The sequence below is a fragment of the Grampus griseus genome (assembly GCF_964374135.1).
Source record: "Grampus griseus genome assembly, chromosome: 19".
NCBI lineage: Eukaryota > Metazoa > Chordata > Mammalia > Artiodactyla > Delphinidae > Grampus > Grampus griseus.
In genome coordinates, this window is record NC_139013.1 from 56850872 (window position 1) to 56877254 (window position 26383).

General features: G+C 58.0%; 1 protein-coding gene across 1 annotated transcript in view; it reads left to right on the top strand.

The window, feature by feature from the left end:
- JPH3 (junctophilin 3) overlaps positions 1-26383 on the top strand; it is a gene marked incomplete at its 5' end in the record, with an annotated part of 80520 nt that overhangs the window by 14198 nt on the left and 39939 nt on the right. Inside the window, one exon of the mRNA XM_082677235.1 lies at positions 18961-19738. Coding sequence (XP_082533361.1) covers positions 18961-19738 — 778 coding nt within the window. The remainder of the gene's footprint in view (positions 1-18960; positions 19739-26383) is intronic.

A 26383-nucleotide genomic window follows, 5' to 3' on the forward strand; every position in this document is an offset into this window, starting at 1 on the left:
TGCCGGGCAATGAGCTGGCCCCAGGGAGAGCAGGGAACCGAGAGCCCCAGGGCGGTGTGTGCATTTGCACAGGCTGGGGACCGTGTCAGTGAATCCGGGATGGAGGAAGCTGGGTCCATGCTAACATGGGCGCTGGCGGGTGTCTGGGGCATCCGGGAAAGCCTTCTAGGGGAGCGACTTTCCCGCAGAGACCCGAGGATGGCAGGAGTGAGGCGGGTGTCCGAGGCACGCCAGGAGGAGCATTTTTAAGCACCCAGAGGCAGAGGGAACAGGGCCGCCCCGGAAGCACGGCCGTGCGGCCACGGCCTGACCCTTTGGGTCTGCACAGAACCAACCTGATTGTCAGGAGAAACAAGAGCCAGGAGGTAACCCACCAGGGACCGAGGTCCCAGGCAACAGCTGGGCCGGAGTGTCCCTGGGCCCTGGTGTGCCACACTGCCCGGACGGCACCTGTGTCCATGGTGCCGGGCTCAATGTGGAAGAAATTAATCGTGGGTCCCAGAGAGAATGCGGCAGAAATATAGCAGAAGTCAGGGTTTTCTCGGGGCTGGATCCAGGCTGCCATGTTGACAGTGACCATGAATCGACAGGCGGAGAGTGTCCTGCTAGCTCGAGGCCAGGCAGGAGGAGGAAAGGACAGGAGTGTTAGTGGAGAGACGGAGAGGGAGGGAAGGGGGCAGATAGAGACAGAGACAGAGGAGACAGAGACAGTGGAGGGAGAGAGACAGGGACGGGGAGAGGCAGGGCTGGGGAGGAAGAGACAGAGTTGGGGGTGGGTTATGGAGGGGAGGGGAGGGAGAATGAGCCCTTCCTGCTCTCAGGGGCACACGTGTGTTATGTCTCACTTCGCCCCTTGTTTCTAAGCCCAGAGCCCAGCCCCTTCCACATACCTTCCCATAAAGTCCCAGCAGCAGCCCCTGAGGATGGCTGTCCTCTAGCCCAGAGCAGCCGGAACCCACCCAGAGCAGGGCCACCCCGGCTGTTGCTGTGCCCCAGGCAGGAACCCCTGCCTCAGTGGGCAGCCATGTGCCCCCGTCTCGGGACACTGAGGGGCGCTAAGTAGATCTGGGTCCCCAGGGCACGGGGGTCTCTAGGTGATGCCCAGCAGTGCTGCCCAGCCACCCGGCAGCCCAGGGCTTGATCCCACTTGAGGTGCTCTCAGTTTGGCCCGAAGTCCTGAGATGAAAATGCGGGTCTGCCTCAGCTGCCCACGGAGCAGGACCCCCCGCCTGGGGACAGCTCTCCATCTGCTTGGAGATGCCCCCTGCGTCATCCTGCAGGAGTGGCCCCGGCCCAAGCCCACTGCCCAGCAAGCCGCGGGGGGTGGGGGTTGTCAGGGCTGGTTCTGAGCCGGAGCCAGTCAGGCTGCACGGTCAGCCTGGGGGCTTCTGAGTTCCCTCAGCACCCGCCCCCGCCCTGGGGAAGGCAGACCTGTGCCTCCAAGCTTCCCCGCCCACCCACAGTGGCCAGCAGGGAGGAGTTCCTGTGGAAACGCCCAGAACTCCCTCAGGGCGCAGAGGCCAGCCCCCCAGGAGCACTTGCTTGGAACAGTGGGGAGCCCTGGAGCGAGAGGGTGTTAGAAAGAGCCTGCTGTGGGAGTGGGCTTTGGGTGGGCCGTTTGGGGAGGGTCTGAGGAAGGGGGTTCACCCTGGAGTGGGTGCTGTCGGAAAGGGGGACAGTCCTCTGATGGGGGTCTGATGCATCTCCGGAGGGAGGCGAGGATGCAGCTGAAATGGTGAAGGGTGCCTTGGCCTCCTTGAGGGTTTGGCACTGTGTGGGTGGCCGGGTGACCTGTGTCACTCCGTGGTGGTCAGAGCAGCCTCGTCTGAGGTCCTGTTTACGTCCAACGGAAGGACAGCCCAGCCTGGCCGGCTGGGAGCCAGGCCAGTGCCCAGGTGTCCGGGGGCCTCTGGGGGAGGGATGGGAGCCCCTCAGGTCTTCACACCATCAGACCGCCTCTCCCAGCCGCCTTCTGCCCTCAGAGCCGCCGTTCTGGCCGCCGTGCCTCGAGGATCCTGGGCGATGGCTGAGGGAAGTTTCCGGAAAACCCAACCTCAGGGGCCTGTCTGCCAGGGGCGCAGGCCGTCCTGCCTGTGTGGCCGGGGACCGTGCAGGGCCTAGAAGGAGCGTGGGCCCTGGGTGGGAGCAACGGGGGTGTGGCCTGGCCAGGTTCCCTGAGGCACAGGGTGCTGGGAGCTGAAGGAGCCGGGTGAGGGCTTGCTGGGAGCACCCAGAGTGAGTCAGGGTCCCCACCCTCTCTCAGAGCCCGCCTGGAGATGCCCAACCCCGCTGCAGCCCCGGGGCTGACCGGGAGTCGGGGTGGGGCTGGGGGACACGGTTTGGCCAGAGGCCTGCCCTGCCCCAGGCCCCCTGAACATTGAGTCCTCCCGGGTGGTGCAGGGCTCCTCCCTCTGCGCTCGGGGTCCCTTCTCAGAGCCGCTCTCTCCAGAGACGCCTGTGGAGCCCGCGACGTCCCTCCTTACCCTGGGGCAGCGGGGTGTGGGGCCAGGTGTCCCCCCACTGGGCCCAGCACAGCTTGGAGCTGCGTCCGTGGGGGCCACAGGGGCAGCGTGGGGCCCTGGCACGGTGTGTCCTGGGCCCGGTCCACCCCTCGGCTGGCCGCTCTGGCATCCGGCAGGGTGGGCGTGAGCTTCATCCTCAGCTCTGGGGCCGGCAGGCCTGGGTGTAACGCTGTCCCAGGGCGTTTGCAGCCACCCTCACTGGACGTGCTGTTTCCATGGGTGACGGGGTCACGGGTTTGGCAAACGCCGCCGTGGTTTGCTGCCTGCCTCAGTCCCAGGTGGAGGCTGGTGAATATAAGGATGTAATTTCTTCCCTCACGATCCCCAAGTCTGTCCTACCCCTGGGAGTCCGCAGACCCCAGGTTGGGGGGCCCCTGCACCGGCCCCGCCCTTTGGGAGCAAATGTCACGTCTGAAGTCAGAGTCTCCTCCTCCGTGTCCTGGGTGGAGTCCTGACGGGAGCCTTCTCCACCCCCTGGGCCACTGGGGCCTGTGGGTGGACTTGGGGGTGCCCTGTGGGGTCCCCATGGAGCCCAGTAATCAGGGGGATTGTTTCTGGCCTTCACAGGAAGTGGAGGTGTCCCCACTGGGGTGGTCAGGGTAGCTGTGATGTCTGTCAGGAGTGGGCAGAGACCCCCAGACCCCCCCCCCAGGGCAAAGGAAGGGTGGGCCCGCCTCACCCCCAGGCCCACTCAGACTGCAGGGGCCCCACTAAGCTGAGGCTCTCTTTTTAATAGTTTGAGGTGCAGGTCACACACCATACAATTCACCCATTTAAAGCACACACTTCCACGATTTCTAGTATATTCACAGAGCTGTGCAGCATCACCAGTCAATTCTAGAACATTTTTATCACCTCAAAAAGAAGCCCTGTCATCCCCCCTCCCCCTCCCCCTGTCATCCCCCCTCCCCCAGCCCCTGGCAACCGCGAATCTGGTTTCTGTCTTATGGATCTGTCCATCGTGGACATTTCACGCAGATGGAGTCCTGCACTGTCTGGCTTCTTTCACTCCCTGTAATGTTTTCAAGGTTCATCCATGTTGTAGCTTGACTACGTGCCGTGTGAATATGAAGACAGTAGTGTTCCAGGCTACGGGTGGACCATCTTTGGTTTATCCATCATCATTGATGGACCTTTGGCTTGTTCCCCTTTTGTTCCCCCCTTTTGCTGTGAACATTCGTGCACAGGTTTGCGTATGGACGTGTGTTTTCATTTCGTTCTTTGCATTTGGGGGTATAAACCGAGGAGTGGAATTGCTGGGTCAGGTGGGGTCTCTAGGTTTAACTGAGGAACTGCTGGGCTGTTTTCCAGAATGTCTGCACCATTTTACATTTCCATTCAGCTTCTTTTTAAAGAATCTTCTGGAAGTTGAGATGTCCTTACAGGCCCTCTACCCCTCACCCAAACCTGGGGATTTATTCCTGGACGCGGTGAAGTCTATGTTTGGAGAAACTCCTAATTTCTCAAGCACACCGTCTGTGCAGGGCGCAGGACCTGCTCAGTTTCGCCCCCTGCAGGTGGCCCTGCCCGCGTTCCTGCCCCTCCCCACCAAGTGCGACTCTAGTTTCCTTCATGGTGGGGTTCACCTAGTGTCTCTCTGTCCCCCTACATCTCAGGTCCGGGAGGTTCTTTGCTCTCTGTACCCTCAGCCCCTGGCACTCGGAAGGTACCTGGTAGATAAACAGTCATTTAGAGTAGGGGGGTGTCCCCACGCCACGGGAAGCGGGCGCTCGGGGGAGGTGGGAGGGGCCCCGAGGAGGTTCTCAGAGCAGAGAGTGACCAGCAGTCCTGCTCTCTGTGTTTCGGGGCTTTGGAAAAAGAGACGGTGCAGGGCCAGCTGGTCCCCAAGCACGCTCTCCTTCTTCTCAGAGAGGGTGGACGGGAGGGGAGGACGTCCGTGAGGAGATGGCAGAGACCTGAGGGTGGATCGGGCACCTGGGCGGGGGCTCCATGGGGATGCTTCAGGTACCTGGGGGAGGGGCTGCGTGGGGACGCAGCAGGCACCTGGGGGAAGGGCTGCGTGGGGATGCATCAGGCACCTCGGTGGCCTCCGTGGAGCTATAACGCACCTGGGCGGCCTCCTCGGGGATAAAAGAGCTCACAAGCTGCTCCCGGTGCTGGTACCCGGTCGGTTAGGAGCTGCAGCCCAGCGCGTTAGGAGCTATTTTATCCCCATTTTACAGGCGTGGAAGCTGCAGATAAGTCACTTGCCTGGCCTCACGGCTTAGTGGTGGTGGAGCTGGACTTGAACCCAGGGTGTGGCAGGTGTCCTGCCCACCCCTGTTGCTCCCTCTGCCGGTCCCCCTGCAACAGGAGCCCCACGCGGGCCTCAGCCATCCCCTCTCCCCCCTGGGGGTCCTGCGCTCCAGGAACTGGGGCCTGTGGGGGGGGTCTCACTGGGGCCCAGGCGGGCCGGTGGTGTGGAACCCCTGCGTGCGGTTGTGGGTGTTAGTGTTTTCCTGCGATAACGGCTCATAGCTCATGTCACATCTCAGACGGCTCGGTGACCCACCTGAGCCCAAATCCTCCATTTTTTTTTGTTTTGTTTTTGTTTTTTGTGGGGTTTTTTTTGCGGTACGTGGGCCTCTCACTGTCGTGGCCTCTCCCGTTGCGGAGCGCAGGCTCAGCAGCCATGGCTCACGGGCCCAGCCGCTCCGCGGCAGGTGGGATCCTCCCGGACCGGGGCACGAACCCGTGTCCCCTGCATCGACAGGCGGACTCTCAACCACTGCGCCACCAGGGAAGCCCCCAAATCCTCCATCTTAATCTGGGTGCTCGGCCTGCGGCCTGGGCCGCCTTCCTGGAGTGTTTGGTGTGTGTGTATAGAGCGCCCGCCCTGGGAAGAGCTGGCGGGGCTCCCCGGAGAGTGTGAGACAGAGGCTGCTGCCTGGGGTGAAGCTGGGAGCTTGACCATCGGGCAGATTTTCAGCAACAAGATCGGTGGTCGTCAAAAAACATAACATAAAAAAGAAAACGATTGTTGGTCCTGAAATAAGAATCACCTGTGAGCTTTTAAAACCCTCTGCTGCTCAGGCCTCGCCTCTGACCCACTGAATCGTCCCTGGGAGGACTGGGTGTCAGTTACTAGTTTTCAAGGTCCTGCAGGTGGTTCTAACAGGACAACCTGGGTTCTTGATCTCGAGTGGCATGTGAGTCACCTGGTGGGCATTACAGCCCCGGTGGTCTGCCCACCCCCAGAGTTTCTGCTTCAGTGGGCCCGGGGGAGCCCGAGAATCTGCATCTCATCAAGGTCCCAAGCGATGCTGTTGCCGCCGCAGTGATGGAGAGCTGCAGCACAGAGCAGCCATGGCCACCCGCGTCCATTACGGCCCCCCAGGTCCTCCGCCTGGTCACGGGCTAGACCATCGCGGCTTCTGATGTGACGTACTTAACGCAGCGCCTGCCACGCGCCCTGCACCATCCTGAGGTGCTTTGCAAGTGTGACTCCTCTTACTCGCCACGAGCATCCCACGGGGTGGGTATTGTCACTGTCACTCGTCACAGCAGGGGACACGGAGACCCAGCAAAGTTAGGTGACTCGGGCCCGCTCTGAGGGCAGTGCGGTGTCGGTCTGACCCCAGCTCCTGGCTCTTCACCCCCACGCTGTTCTCCTCTTCTGTGGCTCCGAGAGAGAAGTAACTTTGACCCCCATTTTGCAGATAGGGAAGTAGAGGCTCGGGTCAGGTCACCTGTCCAGGATCCGAGCTCAGACCTGCCTGACTTCCGGCCACTCTGGTCAAGGACCCTCTCCCGTGAGGGGGCTCCCTCGATTCTTCCTCCCATCCCTGCCCTGCACCCCCTGCTGCCCCACCTCACAGTTATGTCCATGAACCCCTGACCTGTGAGAGGCCAGCCCCGCGGGCCTCGGGCAGCTGAGCCTCAGTGCCTGCTGGGTGACCAGAGAGGGGAGCACGGGTCCGGGAAGGGTGCTCCCCGGATGGCGGGATTGGGAACCCTGCGTCTATTCCTGTCTCCCCTGTTCAGGCCCAGAGGGAGGGGCATGAAGGGTGAACAAGGGTGGTCCCTGCTCACTGAGGCCCGACAGGATATGGGGCTGAAACTTGGAAGCTGGAGTCAGGGATGCCCAGGTCTCCAGAGCCTGCACCTTGAAACCGTTCACATCACAGAGAAGACAGTGCTTGATGTCAGTGGCGTCCGAAGCAGCAGCCGGCCTCCCCTGAGCGAAACCCAGGGTTCTCCTGACGCCCGGGGCAGCTCCTGGGTGCTGGGTGCAGAGCTGCGTCCTGAAGGGACCCTCCTTCAGGATGAGTCATCCTGCCATTCTGAGTGAGGACCGCCAGTCCAGGGGGACCTCGTGTAGTTGGAACTGCAGGCTGCGCTCTTCGATGCTGACCCCCTGTTTTTCGGTGGGCAGTGGAGAGGGATCGTCCCAAACGTGGGCCTGGGAACCTGGCACACATGGCGGGGGTCCTAGCTGAGCCGCTTCCGTCAGGACTTTGGGCAAGTGACTTAACCTGATCACGCCTCAGTTTTTTTCTGTCTGTAAAATGGGTACAGTGTCTCCCTCATGGGCTCTCTGTGGGAACTGACTGGCTTGGACCTGCCGTGAGCACTTGGCAGTGGGGAGAGGAGCCTCTGTCGTCCCCGGGAGGTCAGGGCAACAGGCGAGCAGAGGGCGTCTCCTCAGGGAGTGCAGCTCAGAGGGAGCCAGGCTCCCAGGGGAGAGGACGCTGACTTGGGGTCTACAGACCAGCCACTTCTCTGACTCATCCTCGATGTGCACGCGTCAGCCGACGGTGCCAGGTGTGGGCCTCTCCTCTGATGGGGAACAGGTGGCATTGGGGCTGGCCCCCGCATCCCCGTGGCTCCTTCCAGTTCTGGGGACAGCTGAGTGGGGAGGTTCAGATCTTCGCCCCTTCCTGCTGTGTGGCCTTGGACAAGTCACCTTACCTCTCTGAGCCCCCTGTTTTGATCACAGCTCCTGGCCCTCCGTGGATGGTGAGAGCTCAGCAGATGTCAGCCGATGGTGTCCCTGGACACCGTGGCCGTGGTTTCTGACTGGGCTGCCCTGGAAGGTTTTCTGGGTGCCTGCAACTGAGAAGGCAGCCAGTGTGGGGAAATTCTCAAGGTAAACTTAACAGGGTTCATTCTTCGGAAGTTAGGTCCATCTCTTTTTTTTTTTTTTTTTTCCTGACGTGGAAAAGACCTTCCCTTTATTCATAACTACCAAAACTTAAGCAACAAAGATGCTCTTGAGTAGGAGTGGATGACACAGTATGGTTCAGGTCCACAGAAGACGCGGAGGCCTTAAGTGCGTACGACGAAGTCAGAGAAACCAACCTGAAAAGCCTTCGTACTGTATGAGTCCCACTCTGCGACTTTCTGGAGAAAGCAGAACTATGGAGACAGTCAAGGAACACTGGTTGCCAGGGGTTGGGGGAAGGAAGGATGAATAGGTGGAGTGCAGAGGAATTTTAGGGCAGGAAACTATTCTGTGTGACACAGTAATGGTAGGTACAGGGCGTTACATCCGTCCAAAATCACGGGATGGGCGACACCAGGAGTGATGATGTATCAGCATTGGTTGATCGACGGTAACAAATGCCCCGCACTCATGTGTGTCTGTACTTGCACTCAGTTTTTCTGTGAAGCTAAAGCTATAACGTCTAAACTTAAAAAAACAAAACAACCCCGCGAAACCTTCCCAGGATGAACGGGTGAGGAAAGCAGAAGGAGCAATGCTGGCATGAAGTCGGCCAGGTGGGCACGGCCTAGGGTGCTGGTTGAGCTTGTTTTTTGAGTCTGGTCCTTCCCCGGCCATTGGGGACCCCCTGCCTGCACCGTGGAGGTGGGCACACCTGGGTGGCTCCCTGGTTTGAGGCCAACTGCGCCTGAATCCCCTCCCCTCTGGGCAGCACAAGGATGAATGTGGGGCCCGTGTTTGCTGGCCTCCGTGGTGTCTGTTTTTGCTCTCGACCCCTCCCGGCCTTGGGGTGGCTTCCTGGCTGGTGACCTGGTCTCGGCGTGGGAATAGCCGTCATCTGCATGCGATGCTCATGGCCTCTCCGGTCACTTTCCTGCTTCCAGTCTGACATATCTGGTGCCTTCTCAGGGAAGCTTGCCCCCTCCATCCCCCCAAGAAGGCCACTGACCTGCCACTTGGGCCCCCTTTCTGGCTTTCCCACCAACGTGCTAAATACTCGGGCTGGGCACCTACCAGGCCAGCATCCTCTGGGAGGAGCAGGACTTTCCCCCAACACCCGGGTTCGGATCCCGGCCCCCATGAGGCACAAATCCTGAGTCTTAGTTTCTACAGCTGGAAAAGCAAGCATAACGTCACTATTGAGAGAATTTTCTCATGAAAATCTTTCCTCCCATCCCTCTTGAAAAATTTTAATTTTTATCAAGACGATGTGCCCACAGTTTAAGATGTCAATTAATGTTAAAAACAACAGTGTTTAGGACAAAGCCCCCTTCCCTCTACTGCTTCCAGATGTACAACTTTAAACTCCTTCAGCTGTGTCTCCAGGCACTTACCTCCAAGTCTCTACATCTGTGCTTACTGCTTTCTTGGTTTACGATCACTTTCAGCTGTTATGTACTGACTCCCTACTATGGTAGGTGAAGATTCTCAGTCTTTTAGAACCACCTTTCTCTTCCCTTTCTTAACCATTCCAGCATTGTTAGGTCAATTCTGTTAAATCGATAGCTCTCATTATTAAAAGACTGGGGTATCGAGGCAAGCAATGCACTGATTCTGTATACACGCATGTATTGATACTTTTCACGTGCAGCTTGAGTTAGTAATCGCCTCATTTTTTCAAATACGTAGTTTTCTTTAAAACAGTGGTTAATTTGTTGCCCAACTTCCAAATGCTCAGAAAAATATCTCTCAGTGCTGCGTTTTGCATGAAACATCCACCAGATTCTCTCTCTATATATACAGTATATGCACATTTTTTAGATTTATATATTTTCCTTCAGTGTTTGCTGGAAGATATATACAGTTGACCCTTGATCAGTGTTGGGATTAGGGGCTCCGACCCTCCACACGTTTGAAAATCCACGTGTAATTGATAGTCAGCCCTGAGTATGTGTGGTTCTGCTGTATCTGTGGATACATCTGTGGATTCAACCATGAGTCATGTAGTACTGTAGTCTTTACTACGGAAAAAATCCATGTATAAGCGGACCCTCACAGTTCAAATCCGTGGTATTTTTGTGTAAACATATATAAAATTGCTCCTGGAAATTCCCTTCGCCACCTCATGTTCGTTGGACAACCACGCCCCCCCCCCATGTCTTTCCTCTTCTGTGATTTTCTCCCTCATTTTGGTGGAGTACATCCTGCAGTAGCTTCCTGAGAAAGGATGCATGTAAGATAGATAGTTTTTGTGGCTTAATGAGTTGATAAGTTGGTTGTATATGTCATTCTAGATTGAAAATCATTTTTGTTCAGAATTTGGGTGGGGGCCATTTCCCGCTGAGGTCTAGGTCTCGGTGTTGCTGTCAAGAGGTCTCATGCCCTGCTGACCCTCAGTCCTTCGTGTGAAGTCTGTCTTCTCTGGAAGCATTTGGGATCTTTGCTCACTGAGGTTCTGAAGTTTCTCATGACTTTGTATGAGAATCTTTCCTCCGTTGTGCAGGGTGTCTGTGAGCCCCTTCAGCCTGGACGCTCACATCCTCCAATTCTGGGACGCTTTCCCGTCTTACATCTTTGGTAATTTTCCTTCCTTGCTTTCTGGAACTCCTAATTTATAGATTTGGGGCCCTCTGGATGACTCATGAATGACTCTAATTTTCTTCTCACTATTTCTCACTACTTTGCCCACCTCTTTTTGTTCTAGTTTCTGAAAGGTTTCCTTGGATTTATCTTCCAACTCACTTATCAAAATTTTTATTTTAGCCATCACATTTTTAACTTCCAGGAGCTCTTTTTCTCTGTTTCTTTTTTCTTTTTCCTTTTTTATTGCCTTTGATTCTCATTTTGAGGATACAGTACCTTATCTCTATGAGGATTTAATGTTTGGTATCTATGTCTTCCACACCCTGCATTTTTCATGATTCCCTCCAATTTTTTCCGCATTTACTTGTATGTTTTGGTCTCTTTCCTCTTGGAGGCTTTCTCCAAGTGTCTGATGACCCTGGGCTGTTCACTTATTGCAGTAAGGTACCAGAAAGCTGACTGAAAGCTCTGTGCAGGCTTCACTGCTGGCCTGATCCCGTTTCTCCAGGCAAATTCTCCCCATCCTGCCTGGGTGTAGGAATTCCAGCCGCCAGCACCTGGGTGGGCCGGGGAAGCGGGCAGGGTCTCTGTTCAGAGTGAAGACTTCCTCCTACTAGTCCCGGGTGTGGTCCCATGCCTCCCCCCATGCTCCTCACCTGCCTGGGTCCCCTGGGGCATGGTTTCCTGGTTCACGCAGAAACTTCCTGTGTCACGCAGGAGGGGAGAAGGCTCTCTTTTTAATTCACGATTGATATGTTCTCGGCACCTGGCTTTCTATCTTTTCTCTAGATTTCTCCTAACTTTTAGTTCTTATTTATGTAGTTTGTAGGTCACCTGGCTAGAGACTGAGAATCCTGTATTAGTTTGCTAGGGCTGCCGTAACAGAATGTCACAGACGGGGGGCTTAACCAGCAGCTACTTATCCTCTAGCAGCTCTGGAGGCTGGGTTCAGGCTCTTCTGAGGCCTCTCTTCTGAGGCCTCTCTCCTTGGCTTGCAGACGGCCACCCTCTTGCTTCTTCTGCACATAGCTGTCCCTCTGAGTGCACTCCTGGTGTCACTTACAGGAACACCAGTCATACTCGATTAAGCGCCCCCTTCCCCCCGCCATGGTCTCATTTTTTAAAATATGGTAAAATACACGTAACATAAAACTTATTGGGGCTTCCCTGGTGGCGCAGCGGTTGAGAGCCCGCCTGCCGATGCAGGGGACACGGGTTCGTGCCCCGGTCTGGGAGGATCCCACATGCCGCGGAGCGGCTGGGCCCGTGAGCCATGGCCGCTGAGCCTGCGCGTCCGGAGCCCGTGCTCCACAACGGGAGAGGCCACAACAGTGAGAGGCCCGCGTACCGCAGAAGCAAAACAAACAAAAAAAACCTTATTATATTAACTGTTTTTAAGTATGTGGCTGACTGATATTCAATATGTTTATAATGTTGTGCCACCACCATCACCACCATCCACCTCCAGAAAGCTTTCATCTTGTAAAGCTGTACCTCTCCACACCCGTTAAACAATAACCGCCCTGCCCCCCAGCACCCACCACTGTGCTTTCTGTCCGATTTTTAACTACTCTAAGAATCTCAAATGTAGAATCATACAGTATCTATCGCTTTATGACTGACTTAATCTCACTTAGCATAAGGTCTTCAAGTTTCATCCAGGTTGTAGCCTGTGTCAGAATCTCCTCCCTTTTTTATTTTTAAATTTTTATTTATTTTTATTTTTGGTTGCATTGGGTCTTCGTTGCTGCCTGCAGGCTCTCTCTAGTTGCGGCGAGTGGGGGCTACTCTTCGTTGTGGCGTGCGGGCTTCTCATTGAGGTGGCTTCTTTTGTTGCAGAGCACAGGCTCTAGGCGTGCAGGCTTCAGTAGTTGTGGTGCACAGGTTTCAGTAGTTGTGGCTCGCGGGCTCAGTAGCTGTGGCTCGTGGGCTCTAGAGCACAGGCTCCGTAGTTGTGGCACACGGGCTTAGCCGCTCCGTGGCATGTGGGATCTTCCCGGACCAGGGCTCGAACCCGTGTCCCCTGCGTTGGCAGGTGGATTCTTAACCACTGCGCCACCAGGGAAGCCCCCTCCTCCTTGTTAAGGCTGAGTAATATTCCATTGTGTGGATGGACTGCATTTGGTTTATCCATCATCTTTTGATGGGCACTTGGGTTGCTTCCACGTCTTGGCTATTTTGAGTAATGCTGCTGTGAACGTGGGTGTACACGTATCTTCTTGAGACCCTGCTTTCAGTTCATATGGGCACATACATGCCCAGAAGGAGCCGTCAAGTGACACATGGGTTCAGGGAAGGAGGGAGGGGTGTATCGGGTGCCAGGGCCGAGGAGCAGCCCCTTCTCCTTGCTCAGAGGGAAGAGGCCCAGCTGCTTCTGTCCACAGCCCCTGTCTCGTTTCTTTCTCTGCATCTTTGGGCAGGTAGTAGTCATGTGACCTTCACCTCCTCCCTCCTAGGAGTCCAATGGCATCACCTTGTCAGGGTCCCAGCGACCCAGGGGGAGAACATGCTGGCCAGGGGCAGAGTCTGGCCAGGGTCTAGTCATCTGTGCCCCCAGGCCAAGCCAGGTCAGTCCAGTTGGATGGGAGGTTTCTGGACGGGAAGGGTTGGGCCGTGGCATCGGCACCTGGCTGTGTGAGTGCCGTGTAGGGCCAACCAGGAGAAGGGGTGGTTCAGCCACCTCCAGGCCTGAGCCCCCGTCTGCTGCGGGCTCCAAGCCGCTCCCAGGAAGAGCTCCCCCGTCCAGGGCTTGGCCTCTGGAGGTCACCGCATCTGGCCACACTGACCTGGCCCTCTCCTGGACGTATGGCAGAGGCTGCGTTGTCCCCAGGCTGGTCCCCTGGGCTCTGTGGTGAACGCGTTGGGATAACTTCAGCGGGCAGGCGGGGGCTTCAGAGGAAGAAAATAAAAGCGTGCGAGAGGCGTGCGGGGCCCTGGGGAGGCACGAGTGACTTGGCTAGAGCCAACTGCCCACACTGCCCAGGATGCCGGCTGCAGGGGTCGAGGCCCAGATCTCTGCTGGCTGAGGGCGCGGGGTGGAGTCGGCTTTCGGACTTGGACCCGGTGGTGTCCTAAGACAGACAGCGCCGGTGCCCGCAGTGTGCCTGGAGCGATGGTCTCGGTGGCCCTCAGAGTGGGTCCCCGAGCACCGTGTTGGCTTCACCGGGGAGCTTGTCAGGAATGCAGAGGCTCTGGCCATGCCCACCCGGCTGGGTCAGGAGTTCGGGGGGTGTTAACTCGCCCTGCGATCAGGGACACTGCCACCACCCAAGCCTGAGACCCGCCGGTGGTCACATCTCATTTGCTCTTCCCTACGAGCCTGGGTCACTCAAGTTGGCATCTTACAGGCCATGTTTAGGGAGGTTGGGCCTCCCTAAGGCCCACTCAGATCTCCTGATTCTGGGTTCCGGGTGATGGGGACAGAGGGGTCGTCCCTCATCTTCATGGCGATGGGCACGTGAGGTGGCAGTGGAAGTGGCAGAGCCCCTGAGAGGGTCACCTGCGTGCAACCCTGCCCTCCCAAGCGTACCTGGAAAGAAGCAGGGGTGTCCCCTTGACGATCTGTCCGCATCTGGGTGCCTCCCTGAGAGGGGCAGCCACGGCTGCGGGGCCCGGGGTCGGCGGAGTGCAGAGTGCAGGCAGGAAGTTGCCCCTGCCCTGGGGGCTGCACCGGCCCAGACAGACCCCACAGCACCGCAAGGGTGGTGCCCTGTCGGGCCGTGCGTAGTCTTCTCTTTGCGCGAGGCTGGCTTCTGTCTTTCCGCATACAATCTGCTTGGGGCATAAAACAAAGCAGTGGGTTTAGTCTTTTGCAAATAACCAGCCGGGTTCAGTGGAACCACCATGGGGAATCAGGGCCTTGAATTCAACCTTCTGTCTGGTGGCCCCAAACAAGAAAGCAAGAGGGGGAGGAGAAAAGACTGGCCCAGTGGAGGCCGGCCCAGAGCCTCCCTTTGGGAGAAGCTGTCTCCTCGCTGGGGGCCCGCGTTCTCTCTCCTGCTCTGCGCCAGCCGTTTGCTCTCAAGCGGCGGGGCCCAGCTACCCCGGCCGGTCGCAGCAGAGCTGACCTGGAGCGCATTTCTGTAATAGCAACGTCCATGATTCTTACCGACTTCAGCTCTAAAATCAGAGGTGTGTTCCGACCGGGAGCAGAACCGCAAATACGATAAAAACTGCAAGCTGCAAGGCCAGCTCAGCTGCCCTGTCACGCCGTGTGCAGGAGGCCATTTCACTGCTGTGTGTGCCTGGGGGGTCACGCCGCGTGCAGGAGGCCATGCCCACTGCTGTGTGTGCCTGGGGGGTCACGCCGCGTGCAGGAGGCCATTTCACTGCTGTGTGTGCCTGGGGGGTCACGCCGCATGCAGGAGGCCATGCCCACTGCTGTGTGTGCCTGGGGGGTCACGCCGCGTGCAGGAGGCCATGCCCACTGCTGTGTGTGCCTGGGGGGTCACGCCGCGTGCAGGAGGCCATGCCCACTGCTGTGTGTGCCTGGGGGGTCACGCCATGCGCAGGAGGCCATGCCCACTGCTGTGTGTGCCTGGGGGGTCACGCCACGCGCAGGAGGCCATGCCCACTGCTGTGTGTGCCTGGGGGGTCACGCCACGTGCAGGAGGCCATGCCCACTGCTGTGTGTGCCTGGGGGGTGGGTACAGTTATCACCCCCATTTCACAGGTGAATAAACTGAGATCTGAGAGGTGGAGTGAGGTCCCCCCGGTCGTGGGTGGGCGGAAGGGCCCAGCTCTGGACTCAGGGCTTCTTACTTCTGGCTCTCCTCTCCCGAGGCTCCGGAACCGCCCGGCAGGCGGGTCCAGCAGGGCCCCGTTGGCCTCAGGAGTTTGTTTCAAAGCCCCGTGTCCCTCACTCTACTCTCAAAGCGCCTAGAACGGGTCCAGCTTATCTTCTATCTTGCTTTGGGATTTGAAATTATATATTTCTCACTGCTTCCGTTCATTTTTGTGTACCAGTCATTAACCATCTAGTCTTTTTCAAGTGACCTGAAATTTCACGTAACGCACAACTCACCGTTTTCAAGTGAACAGTTCAGTGGGATATGGCACGTTCACAACGTTGTGCACCCACCACTTGCTCTAATTCCAGGCCGTCATCTTCGTCACCCCAAAAGGAAACCCCGACCCCGTTAGCATCACTCCTGTTCCCCCTGCCCCAGCCCCTGGCAGCCGCCGGCCTGCTTTCTGTCCCCACGGATCTATCTGTTGAGGACCTGGAGTGTGTATGTATTTTAGAGCAAAGGCTGGCTGGGTAGCTGTTAGCTCCCTTTCCTCACCATTCGCTCTTGTCTGGCCGCACCCTGCGTGCACATTTCTGACCCTCTCCAGCCTCTGCTAATCTGTTCGGGGACCCCTGGAGTCACGGAATTGAGGAGTAATATGCCGAGCAGTTCTTTTCGCTGATGTGGAAACAGACTCGGAGACCGTGGTTGGTTCTGGTCACTCAGGTCTGCAGGGGCGCAGTGTCGAGGCTTGTGGAAGGCCAGGGTGGCAGGACCCGGGAGCTCGGAGTGGGAGGGAGGCTCCAGCGCCCACGTGGGACCCTTGTGCTGCCTGCTCGTCTCTCAGAGAAAGCTGGTGTTTGCCTTTGTCTCCGTTTATGTTAGACTGTGCGTTCACGTCTGGAAGGTGGGAACGATGCTGTCCAGCCTGTAGAGACGTGGGGTGGATTCCGTGATGGGGCAGGGCGGCCCGCTTCCCAACACCTCCCCGTTATCACCCCTTTATCTGAGGGAGGGAACGTGGGCACTCATTTTCTCAGGGGTGGGGTCCGCCGCACCGCGCAGGATGCCAGCTGTTGCTCCCAGTCTGGCACCCTCAGGACGAGGTGGGCAGGAGCTCACTGGGTGCAGAACGCGGGTACGACCGCGAGCCCTGGGTTTGAATCCCTCCGCTTTGGCTGCCTGGCCCCTCTCTGAGCCTCAGTTTCCTCATCTGGGAGGTAAAATGCTGTTCACCCCTAAGGGTTGTTTGTTGTTGTTGTTTTTAAAATTACTTATTTATTTTTGGCTGTGTTGGGTCTTCGTTGCTGCGCACAGGCTTTCTCTAGTTGTGGCGAGCGGGGGCTACTCTTCGTTGTGGTGCATGGGCTTCTCGTTGCGGTGGCTTCTCTTGTTGTGGAGCACGGGCTCTACACGTGCGGGCTTCAGTAGTTGTGGCATGCAGGCTCAGTAGTTGTGGCTCGCGGGCTCTAGAGCACAGGCTCAGTAGTTGTGGCACACGGGATTAGTTGCTCCGCGGCATGTGAGATCTTCCCAGACCAGGGCTCGAACCCGTGTCCCCCGCATTGGCACGCGGATTCTTAACCACTGCACCACCAGGGAAGTCCTATCCCTAAGGTTTTGATGATGATGATGAATATTAGTTACCGTTAGCTGAGCATTAATGACCTCCCAGCACTTTACACGGATTACATGGATTACCGCGTTTAAGCAGCACAGCCACCGTCCCCATTTTACAAATGAGGAAACCGAGGCACAGAGAGTTAAAGCAGACATTCCCAAGGGCACAGATCCAGAAGGAGTGGAGCTTGGATTTGACCCCGTGTCTGCTCCACTCCTGACTCCTCCCCGTGCCCCCATATCCACGGCCTCCACAAGGCTGTCTGTGGAGCTCCTGTGCGTCCTTAGCTGAAAGCCCAGCCTGCCTTGAAGGGATGCAGGGGTGCTGGCAGGGCGGTGGGCTGAGTCTCTTCATGAAGGAGCATCCTTAGCTTTGGTCGGGGGGGCACCAGTGAAACCCAGGGTGACATCTTGGGAGGTCCCAGCTGGGGCATCTGGATTCATTCAGCAAATAAACAAGGGACACCAGTTAAACTTGAATTTCAGATCGTCAGTCAGATCATTTCTAGTATAAGTATGTCCCATGTAATATGTCTCTAAAAATTACTTGTTCATGTGAAATTCAGATTGAACTGGGCGTCCTGTGTTTTATCTGACAGACCTGTCGCCAACCCACAAGTGGGAGTGGCAGTAAGCTGGGGGTGAGAGGTCCCTGCAACAGCAGCCTACGCCCAGCTTGCACTGGCCACAGGGAGACCACTGTCCAGGCAGACAGGTCTGGCCTTAAAGGGCCAGCTTCCCGCAGGCCACCCACCCCAGGCAGGGGAGGGGCCGTCCAGGACCAAGAGGCTAGTCTAGGTTCCTTCTCACAACCCCAGGTGCAAGCCCTGGGTCTCTGCCCCAGCGTGGGCAGCTGCAACCTGAGAAAAGGAAAGGTGTGGGGTGGGGCGAGGGGTGGGGGGGGAGGAGGGAAGAGGGTGGGGAGCCGCACCCTGTGGAGTGTCATTTAATTTGCATAACTACCTATGGCAGGAGAAATTTAGACCCATCCCATGGGAGTCACACAGCCTATAAGTAGAGCAAGAATATGGGCCCAGTGCTGCTGAGTTTATTTTATTATGTAAAATACATAGATAACTGGGCTTCCCGCTGGCGCAGTGGTTAAGAATCCGCCTGCCAACGCAGGGGACACGGGTTTGAGCCCTGGTCTGGGAGGATCCCACATGCCGCGGAGCAGCTAAGCCCGTGCACCACAACTACTGAGCCCGCGTGGCACAGCTACTGAAGCCCGTGCGCCTAGAGCCCGTGCTCCGCAACAAGAGAAGCCACCGGAGTGAGAAGCCCTCGCACCGCAACGAAGAGTGACCCCCGCTCGCCACAACTAGAGAAAGCCCGCGTGCAGCAATGAAGACCCAATGCAGCCAAAAATAAAATAAAATAAATAAATTTTATTTTTTTTAAAAAGATACATAGATAACATAAAACTTGCCACTTGAACCATTTTTCGGTGCACAGTTCAGTGGCATTAGTCATGCTCAGAATGTCGTACAACCATCACCTCTATCTATTTTCAAGACTTTCGCGTCACTGCAGACAGAAACTCTGTACCCATTAAGCAATAATTCCCTGCTCCCCTCCCCCCGCCCCATCCCCACCATCTACTTTCCGTGTCTCTGAGTTTGACTCCTAGGTATCTCATGTAAGTGAAATCAAATAGTGTGTGTCCTTTTGTGCCTGGTTTATCTCACCTAGCAGAGTGTCCTCAAGGTTCGTCCACATTGTAGCAAATAGCGGAACTGCCCGTCCTTTTGAAGGCTGAATAATGTTTCATTGTTTGGATGGACCACATTGTCTTTGGCTATTGTGAATAATGCTGCTGTGCACATGGGTGTGCAATGTTGATTCTTTTGGAGATACCAGGCCTGCCAGTTTTCATGCCTTAAGGTGTCCTTGCTGAGTGGTCTTCCCAACTCTTCTTGGATGCCTCCAGCAATGGGGATCTCACTATCTTCCAAGGCAGCCTCGTCAGTAGCCAATTTGTAGCCTGGATCTGTGTCCTTGTAGCTGCCCCTTATGGGCCCCATGAGCCCTGTTTGGAGCTGCTCACCCAGGATGTGTTTCTTCCTTCTTCTCTTCCACCCCCGCTGCGTGTCTTCCCAGGTTGGGCCTTCTGCCCACGTGGCCTGGGGAGCCCTGCAGGTCACTCCTGACTGCCTCAGCCTCTTACTCCTCCCATCGCCGTCCGCGACCTCTAAGAGAGAGAGAACAAAATCCAACCGTGGGAAGCAGGAGGGAAGGGTCTTTAAACACACTACCAGTGGCAGGAATCATAAAATCACCTGTGGTCTGATGGTCTGTCTACCTCGATGTAAACCTCGCCGAGTTGCCCCAAGACCGGGCAGACCGTGGCGGCTGCGTTGCCCGCCCGCACTCAAGCTCACCCTCTCCTGTGTCTCCGCAGGGACCTACCAGGGCCAGTGGGTCGGCGGCATGCGTCAGGGCTATGGCGTGCGGCAGAGCGTCCCCTACGGCATGGCAGCAGTCATCCGCTCGCCCCTGAGGACCTCCATCAACTCCCTGCGCAGCGAGCACACCAACGGCGCTGCGCTGCACCCCGACGCCTGCCCCGCCGTGGCCAGTAGCCCAGCCGTGTCCCGGGGGGGCTTCGTGCTCGTGGTGCACAGCGACTCTGAGATCCTCAAGAGCAAGAAGAAGGGGCTGTTCCGGCGCTCACTGCTGAGCGGGCTGAAGCTACGCAAGTCGGAGTCCAAGAGCAGCCTGGCCAGCCAGCGCAGCAAGCAGAGCTCCTTCCGCAGCGAGGCCGGCATGAGCACCGTCAGCTCCACGGCCAGCGACATCCACTCCACCATCAGCCTGGGCGAGGGCGAGGCCGAGCTGTCGGCCATCGAGGACGACACCGACGCCACCACCACCGAGACGTACGTGGGCGAGTGGAAGAGCGACAAGCGCTCGGGCTTCGGCGTGAGCCAGCGCTCGGACGGGCTCAAGTACGAGGGCGAGTGGGCTGGCAACCGGCGGCACGGCTACGGCTGCATGACCTTCCCCGACGGCACCAAGGAGGAGGGCAAGTACAAGCAGAACATCCTCGTGAGCGGCAAGCGCAAGAACCTCATCCCGCTGCGTGCCAGCAAGATCCGCGAGAAGGTGGACCGGGCCGTGGAGGCGGCCGAGCGGGCGGCCACCATCGCCAAGCAGAAGGCGGAGATCGCGGCCTCCAGGTAGGAGGGCGGGGGCGGCGCGGGGAGGCGCGGGGCGGTTCTGCGTCACGGGGCCTGGTTTGCTTGGTTGTGCTGCCCGGGTTGAGGGCTACACTGGTGTTTCTCAAACTGTGCCCTGCGGAGCCCTGGGGTTCCTCAGAGGGTCCCAGAGGTGCAGCAAGGAAATGGTTGATCTGAGGGGGTTCTGGGTCTTACAGCCTCCCCTCAAAGGGAGCAGACCTCCCTTCCTCTCTTTTACTTGTTCTATATGCTGGTGTTTAATGTAAAACATTGATGGATAAAGATGGTGGCCGTTCTGCTTGGTAACATGCATAGGACGGCTGCGGGCTGAGAGAAACATGTGCTGCCTCCGCGGCCGCACTCCCAGGTGGGCACGGAGTGCCCACTGCCGCAGGGACGTGGGAGCAGGGTGGCAGCTGTCCCGGCCACCCCAGCCCGAGGCCCAGATTCCCCGATTCCCCATGGGCCCTGGATTCGGCACCAGCTGGACAGACCGGCTGTGGGCACTGGCCTGGGGCTCACTTGAGGCTTGGCGCTGTAGGCCAATAGCTGTTCTGAATGGGATGCAGGACTTACTGCATTTAGGGTTCAGCGGGGCCACCAGGCCCTAAGCAGTGGCCCCAGAGCTGACATTGGCTCCGTGTTGGATGTTGAGGTGTCTTTGGTGTTGGTACAGGGGTTGGGGCTTCAGAGCTGGAAGAAGGGGCCCTGGGTCCCCCTGGGAAGCACAGAGGTGAGTGTGTGAGCCTGGGTCTGCCCCCCTCGGCTGTGGGCAGCGGGAACCTCCAGCCACAGCTTGAAGGAAGCTGCCCTATTGCAAGCCAAGGCCCCCAGGTGGCCATGCTCCTGGGTTCTAAGGAAACAGTTCCTAACTTGAGTTCATCGAGAGCTTCCCACCGCCGTCCCCTTTCCTGGGTCCAGGTAAGGCCCTCGGGTCCGCGCTGAGAGTCGTGGGGCCTGGGACGGGGATCTGGTGTTGCTCTAAATGCCTTAGGCTGCCCGGGCAGGAGGTGTTCAGGAGGACAGACGCTGAGTCTTTCTGGATGATTCTGTATTCCCGGCAAGGGGCAGGCCTGGAGTTATTCCAGGGAGACGCCCAGCTCAGTTACAGTTCAGGCCTTCCCAGCCTTGTCACTAATAAAACTTAAGCTCGTTCGGTTCTGGTCTCCAGTGACCTTTGATCCACACTGAAAGAACAGAAAAGGTGGCTGTCGGTTGTTGGCAGACTATCTGAGGTCTTGGAAATGAAACCCATTCCAAGAAGCTGAAGGGGAGATGGAATTACTACCTTGAATGTCGGGGTCCCGCACCGCTCTGTTCACCCTTCCTACTCCCCCAGAAGTGTTCAGGCCGCATGAACAGAAGCAGCATTTATGACCGCTCATCTGGTATTTTAAGATCAAATTTGGTTCCATAGTTACTTTTTCCATTATACATGTAACACTTGCTCGGTATGGAAAAGGCAGGGAGCCGCAGCCGCAGGGCGGGTCTCACGCGTCACTCAGAGACTCCAGCTGGCGCTTGGCGTATTTCCTTCCTTCCAGTAGTTCGTCTGTTTGTCATCTTTGTGTTTGGTTGCCTCATTGACCTCAGTGGACCCAAGGCACTTTCCAGGGCAGGGGGACAGTGTCGTCAGACATTGAGGTGCCTGTGAGGCAGAACTAGGATTTCATGGACAGTGTTCCCCGGAACTGACTTTAAAGTCCGACACCCGGGCGAATTTCTTGAGACTGGGGACAGAGCACATATCTGTGGGAGGTGTTTTCTGACACCTCCCACGGAAACTGCGGGGGGGCTGGTCTTCACGAAGGAGTCCGTGGAGGTGGTGGTGGTGTGGGTGGAGCTCAGAGCCAGCTCCCTAAGGAGCCCCACCTGGGACAGGCTTCCCACCTCTCACCTGTGAGATGAGAGTGGCGGCTGCCCGCCTGCCGCAGAGGCCTGGGAACTCCCCTGACAACGGCTCCGTGTATCGGGTGCTGGCTCGCTGAGACGTCCAGCCTGGGCCCATCACTGCTGAGCAGCCCGGGGGAGGTGCTCGCTCTCTCTGGGCCACAGGTTCCTTGCGGAAGGATGGGATGGAGCGACATGCGGTGCCCTCAGCGTGTGTGGGGCCTGGCGTGCGCCGCTGTCAGCCTCCCAGGCGTCCCCTGAGCTGGGCTGGCCCCTCCCCTCCCGCCCCAGGCCTTGTGGGGAGGTGGGTGTGAATGCCACCCGTGGTGTGATCTCAGCCTTGTGGCTCTGTGGTGCCCGGGGTCACCTCTCGGAGGTGGGAGGGGACAGTGTCCTCGGTCACCACGACAGGATTGAGGACGAGCCTCCATCCCAGGCTGTGGTGGGAGCTGCACTTGCCGTGTTTCTCGATGAGCTTAGATTTGAAAAAAAAGAAAGAAGAGAAAAGGAGGAGAAGGACCAGCGGCGGCTGTCCTGGAGAGTGAAGCCAGCGGATGCGGGCGGGTCGGTGCCCACCCGCCACCGCAGTGTGACAGTGGCCACGGCAGCCGCCTGGGGCTGTGGGGCGGCTGGGCCCGGTCGGGCTGCGGTCACTGTCACAGCCAGGTTCTGGCCAGGCGCGGGGAGCTGCGTCCTCGGGCCCCAGCCGGGCTCGGTCGCTAAGCCGCGTCAGTGAGAAGCGGTTTGGTGTGTCCTCGTCGTGATGCCTGGGACCTTCCCTGGAGGGCGCCTGCAGTGAGGACAGGGGCGCAGGCTTTCCTGGGAAACGGCGGTGGCACGGAGCTCGGGGTCTGAGAGGGGGTCCCGTTACGTCCGTTTCAGGGCGGACCGCACCTGTAGCTTCTAAGGGCTGGGCCCTGGCCCCGCCACTGAGATGGGTTCCCAGCATGGTTTCCAGCATCCCTGCCCCCGGTGTGCGCTGGGATCACCTGGGGGCAGACGCACAGGCGGCCCACCCCCGAGATGCTGAGCTCCTTGCTGGGGCTGCCACCTGGGCTTCAGAGCCCTTCGAAAGCTCTCCAGGTGATTCTCAGGTGCCCTCGGCACCCTCAGGAGGTGTATAACATGCAGATGGCCGGGCCCCACCCCCAGAGCTTCTGCCTTAGCAGATCTGGGTGGGGCCTGAGAACCTGCATTCCTGAGGAGCTCCCGGGATGCTGGTCGGGCAGGCCTGCCGCTCTTGTATCTCCAGGAGGCCCCAGGGAAGAGGAGGTGTGCGCAGACATGCCTGTGAGCAAAGGCGGGAGGTGGAGGAGGTCCCTGCCCCGTCAGGGTCAAAGTGGGAGCCGGGGCTGAGGGGAAGGTGTGCCAGACAGGTCGGTCTGGGCGAGGCAGACGGCATCAGAGGCCCTGCCGTGCCCCAGCTGTGACTTCTCAGCGTCGTGTCTGCGCAGGAGCTCGTTTTGAATGAATGAGTGAATAACTGCTCAGGCCCCACCCCCTCACGTTGTCAGGGGCCCCGGCCACCTCCTTTGGTTCTGGGTCCTGCACGTGTGGCCCTGGCCACGGTGGGGCAGGGGACCACCAGGCCAGGCTCCCGAGAGGGCTGAGGGTCCCTTCTTGCTTCTCGGTGCCCGCAGGTTCTCCAGGGTACGAGGCAACCCCGCCCCCCACCCCGGGGTCCAGCAAGGCAGCGTCTGCTGGTAAAGTTCACGGGAGAGAACTGCGAGTTCCTGTGGGTTTAGTCTGTCTCGGGGCCGGGCCCGCCCTCCCGCAAACACGGGCCAGTCCTGATCCGGGCGCGCTGCTGCGCCTCGCGGGTCCCCTGGCTCCACGGAGGGGAGGAGAGAGAAATCCACCGCCCCAGGGTCCTGCGTTGTGGGGATTATGTGACAACTCGCTGTCCCACCTGGACACCCTGCAGGTACCAGGTCCGCGCCCGAACGTGCCCTTTCAGAGGGGCAGGGGCTGGATGGTAGAACAGGCGCTCGTGTACCCCCCCACCCCACCCCGCCTCTTGGCCTGGTGCCCTCTGGTGCTACACCCGCAGCCTGGAGCTGGGAGCCACCTCTGCTTCCCGGGAGTGACCTCTGTGCTTGGGGCTGAGTGGGGAGCAGCTGCAGTCAGGACGGCTGTGCTGCTCCAGGATCTCTTGCTCCCCGAGGGGCGGGCAGCCCTGGACGGCCCGGGTACGGGGGCAGGAGGTGGGGGCAGCCGGGGCACCCGCTTCTGCACGTTGAGGCTGCTGGGCGGTCGGGGCGGTGGACGGCATCGTGGCCCCAGGCCCGCGTGCGGCCGTCAGCTGACGCCCCTGTCTCGTGATGCTTTGCTGAGTGAGCAGAATCGCGGTGGGGGGAGCTGGGAGGGACCTTGACCAGACGTTTAGGTGTGGAAGATGACAGTTCTTGGCACGCGGGCAGCCGTTCCTCTCTCCCGCACCCACGGCAGACGTGGCTAATTGACGGCTGCGCTCAGAATCCTCACGCCAGGCAGTCCAGCCCTTCTGAAGGTCGGAGGTCATCCCTGGCAGCATGGTGGGAGAGTGGACCCTGCAGGCAGCGTGCCTGAGAGCCGGGCCCCCGTGCCAGCAAGGCAGCGCCCGGGTCTCAGAGCCAGGCAGTGGCCCAGGCGGGACTAGAGTTCACATCTCGGGCGCTGCCTACTGCCCTGTTCCTGTTCTCGGCCCCTTCAGACCTGCACCAGATTCTGGGGACCCTAACTGTGAATAGGGGGGTGCTGGCTGGCTTCCTTAAAGTGCTGTCCAGATACAGCCCTGCCCCTGGGCCAGGCAGGGTTTGGCGTATGAAACCTCGGGTGAGGCCTACACGGGGAAGGGCTTCCAAATCCCCAGTCGCTTTTTTTTTTCCCCCCAATTATTCCACATAAATGTACTGAATGTCAGGAACTACCTGAAGCATTGAATACAAAGATAAGTAAGACGTGGTTCCAGCCATTTAGGGAACTTAGTCCACAAGTTTAACTTTTATATTAGCAGATATTCTGCTGACTTCAAGAAGGTCTTGTCTTGGTTTTTAAAAAAAAGAAAAACGATGTCATTCTTTTTCTTACTGTAACGTTGCTGTGCGCAGTCGCTTATTTTATGCCCGGCCCTGCGTTGGCACCTGTCTGGGCCTCAGGGCGACCTGTTCGCGTTAAACTTTCTGCTGTGGCGTCTCTGCCCCTGAGTTATGGATCTCCACCAGGCTGTCCCCAGAGCCCTGGGTGCAGGGGGACAGCGCACAAGACCCCCTGTGGGGTCTCCCAGACCCGGAGGGTGGATTATTGCCCGGAGATTGCCTGGGGCTCTCTAACTGGGGCATCTTTCCATCTTAAAGGAAACAAAATATCGGAGGATCTGAAAGTGGGGGGCGGGTAGTGGTGTATTATTGTTTTAAAATATGTACCTATCATTCCTTGTTAAAACGTTAAGAGTCATATATCCCTGTAAAAAATGTTAACGCAACGAGGCAGACCGGTATCAAGTAACCGTGTCGCACCGTGGGCTGTCCATCTCCTTAGAGGGAATCACGGTTTTTTCAACACGTGTACAGGTAGGTGTGTCACACCTACATGATTCCCGGTTACGGTGATGGAATTGTACTCGACTTGTTTTATAGCTTGTTTTTCTTTTCCCCTCACTTTTATCCGGGACCGCTTTCCATGTCAGGTATGTTTCCTTAGCAGCTGCATCATATTCCATGGTGTGGAGGTACCACCGCGGTCCAACTTATTCTGCTAACAAATGTTTCAGATGCGCCCCATCTCTCAGTCTTACACACAAGGCTGCAGAGACTGTCCCCTGTCCTCCGCGCTGCACCCCCCGAGCTGCTGGCAGGGGTCTTTCTCACCATGATGCCACAGAGCAGGCATGGCTGAGTGACGTGTGCATTTAAAGATTGTAGAAGCCGCTGCCACGTTGCCTGGCCAAAGGCTGCAGCAGTTTACCTTGGCTGGGTGGGAAGGCTCTGGGAGGGGGAGGTGGGGTGGCCTTGAGTGACTGCTCTGTCATCGAGGGGTTTCTCCCTGTGGTAGGCCGATAACAGCCCCCCAGAGCATCCCCATGATGATAATTCCTGGAACCTGTGGGTGTGTGACCGTCTGCGGCAAAGGGGACCTGGCAGATACGGTTACATTGGGATCTTGAGATGAAGAGATTCTGCAGGATTACCTGGGTGGGGGGCCCAGTATCGTCACAGGGGTCCTTAGTAGCGGGTGGCAGGAGGTCAGAGCCAGAGCTGTGATGATGGAAGTGGAGGTTACGGTGATGTGGCCACGAGCCAAGGGATACAGGCGCCTCCAGACTCCAGAAGAGGCCAGGAAACAGATTCTCCTCTGGAGCCTCCAGAGGGAACCAGCCCTGCGGCACCTTGATTTCGGCCCATAAGACAGGCTCGTTTTGGACCTCTGACCCCGGATCTATAAGGGAATAAATGCACGGTGCCCTAAGCCACTGCGTATGTGGTGAATTGCTGCAGCTCCGTAGGAAACCCATAGGCTCCCGGCCGTAGCCGAGGGTGGGCTGTATCCCCGGTGTCCCCCTTCTGGAGCGGGCATGCCTGTCCCCTTCTCGCTCCCACCAGGCGGCCTGCTCTGCAGCCGTGCTTCCAGGTCCTGCAGAATTGGGCTCTCTGCGGCTTCCTGCCTCCGGGGGAGGGCCGGCCATGTGCCAGGACAGGCCTTCTGGTGGGCGACAGCCATCTGTTCCGGCTCTGCCCTCCCAACATTAAAAAAAAAAGGAACAGGAGAGACTGGGGG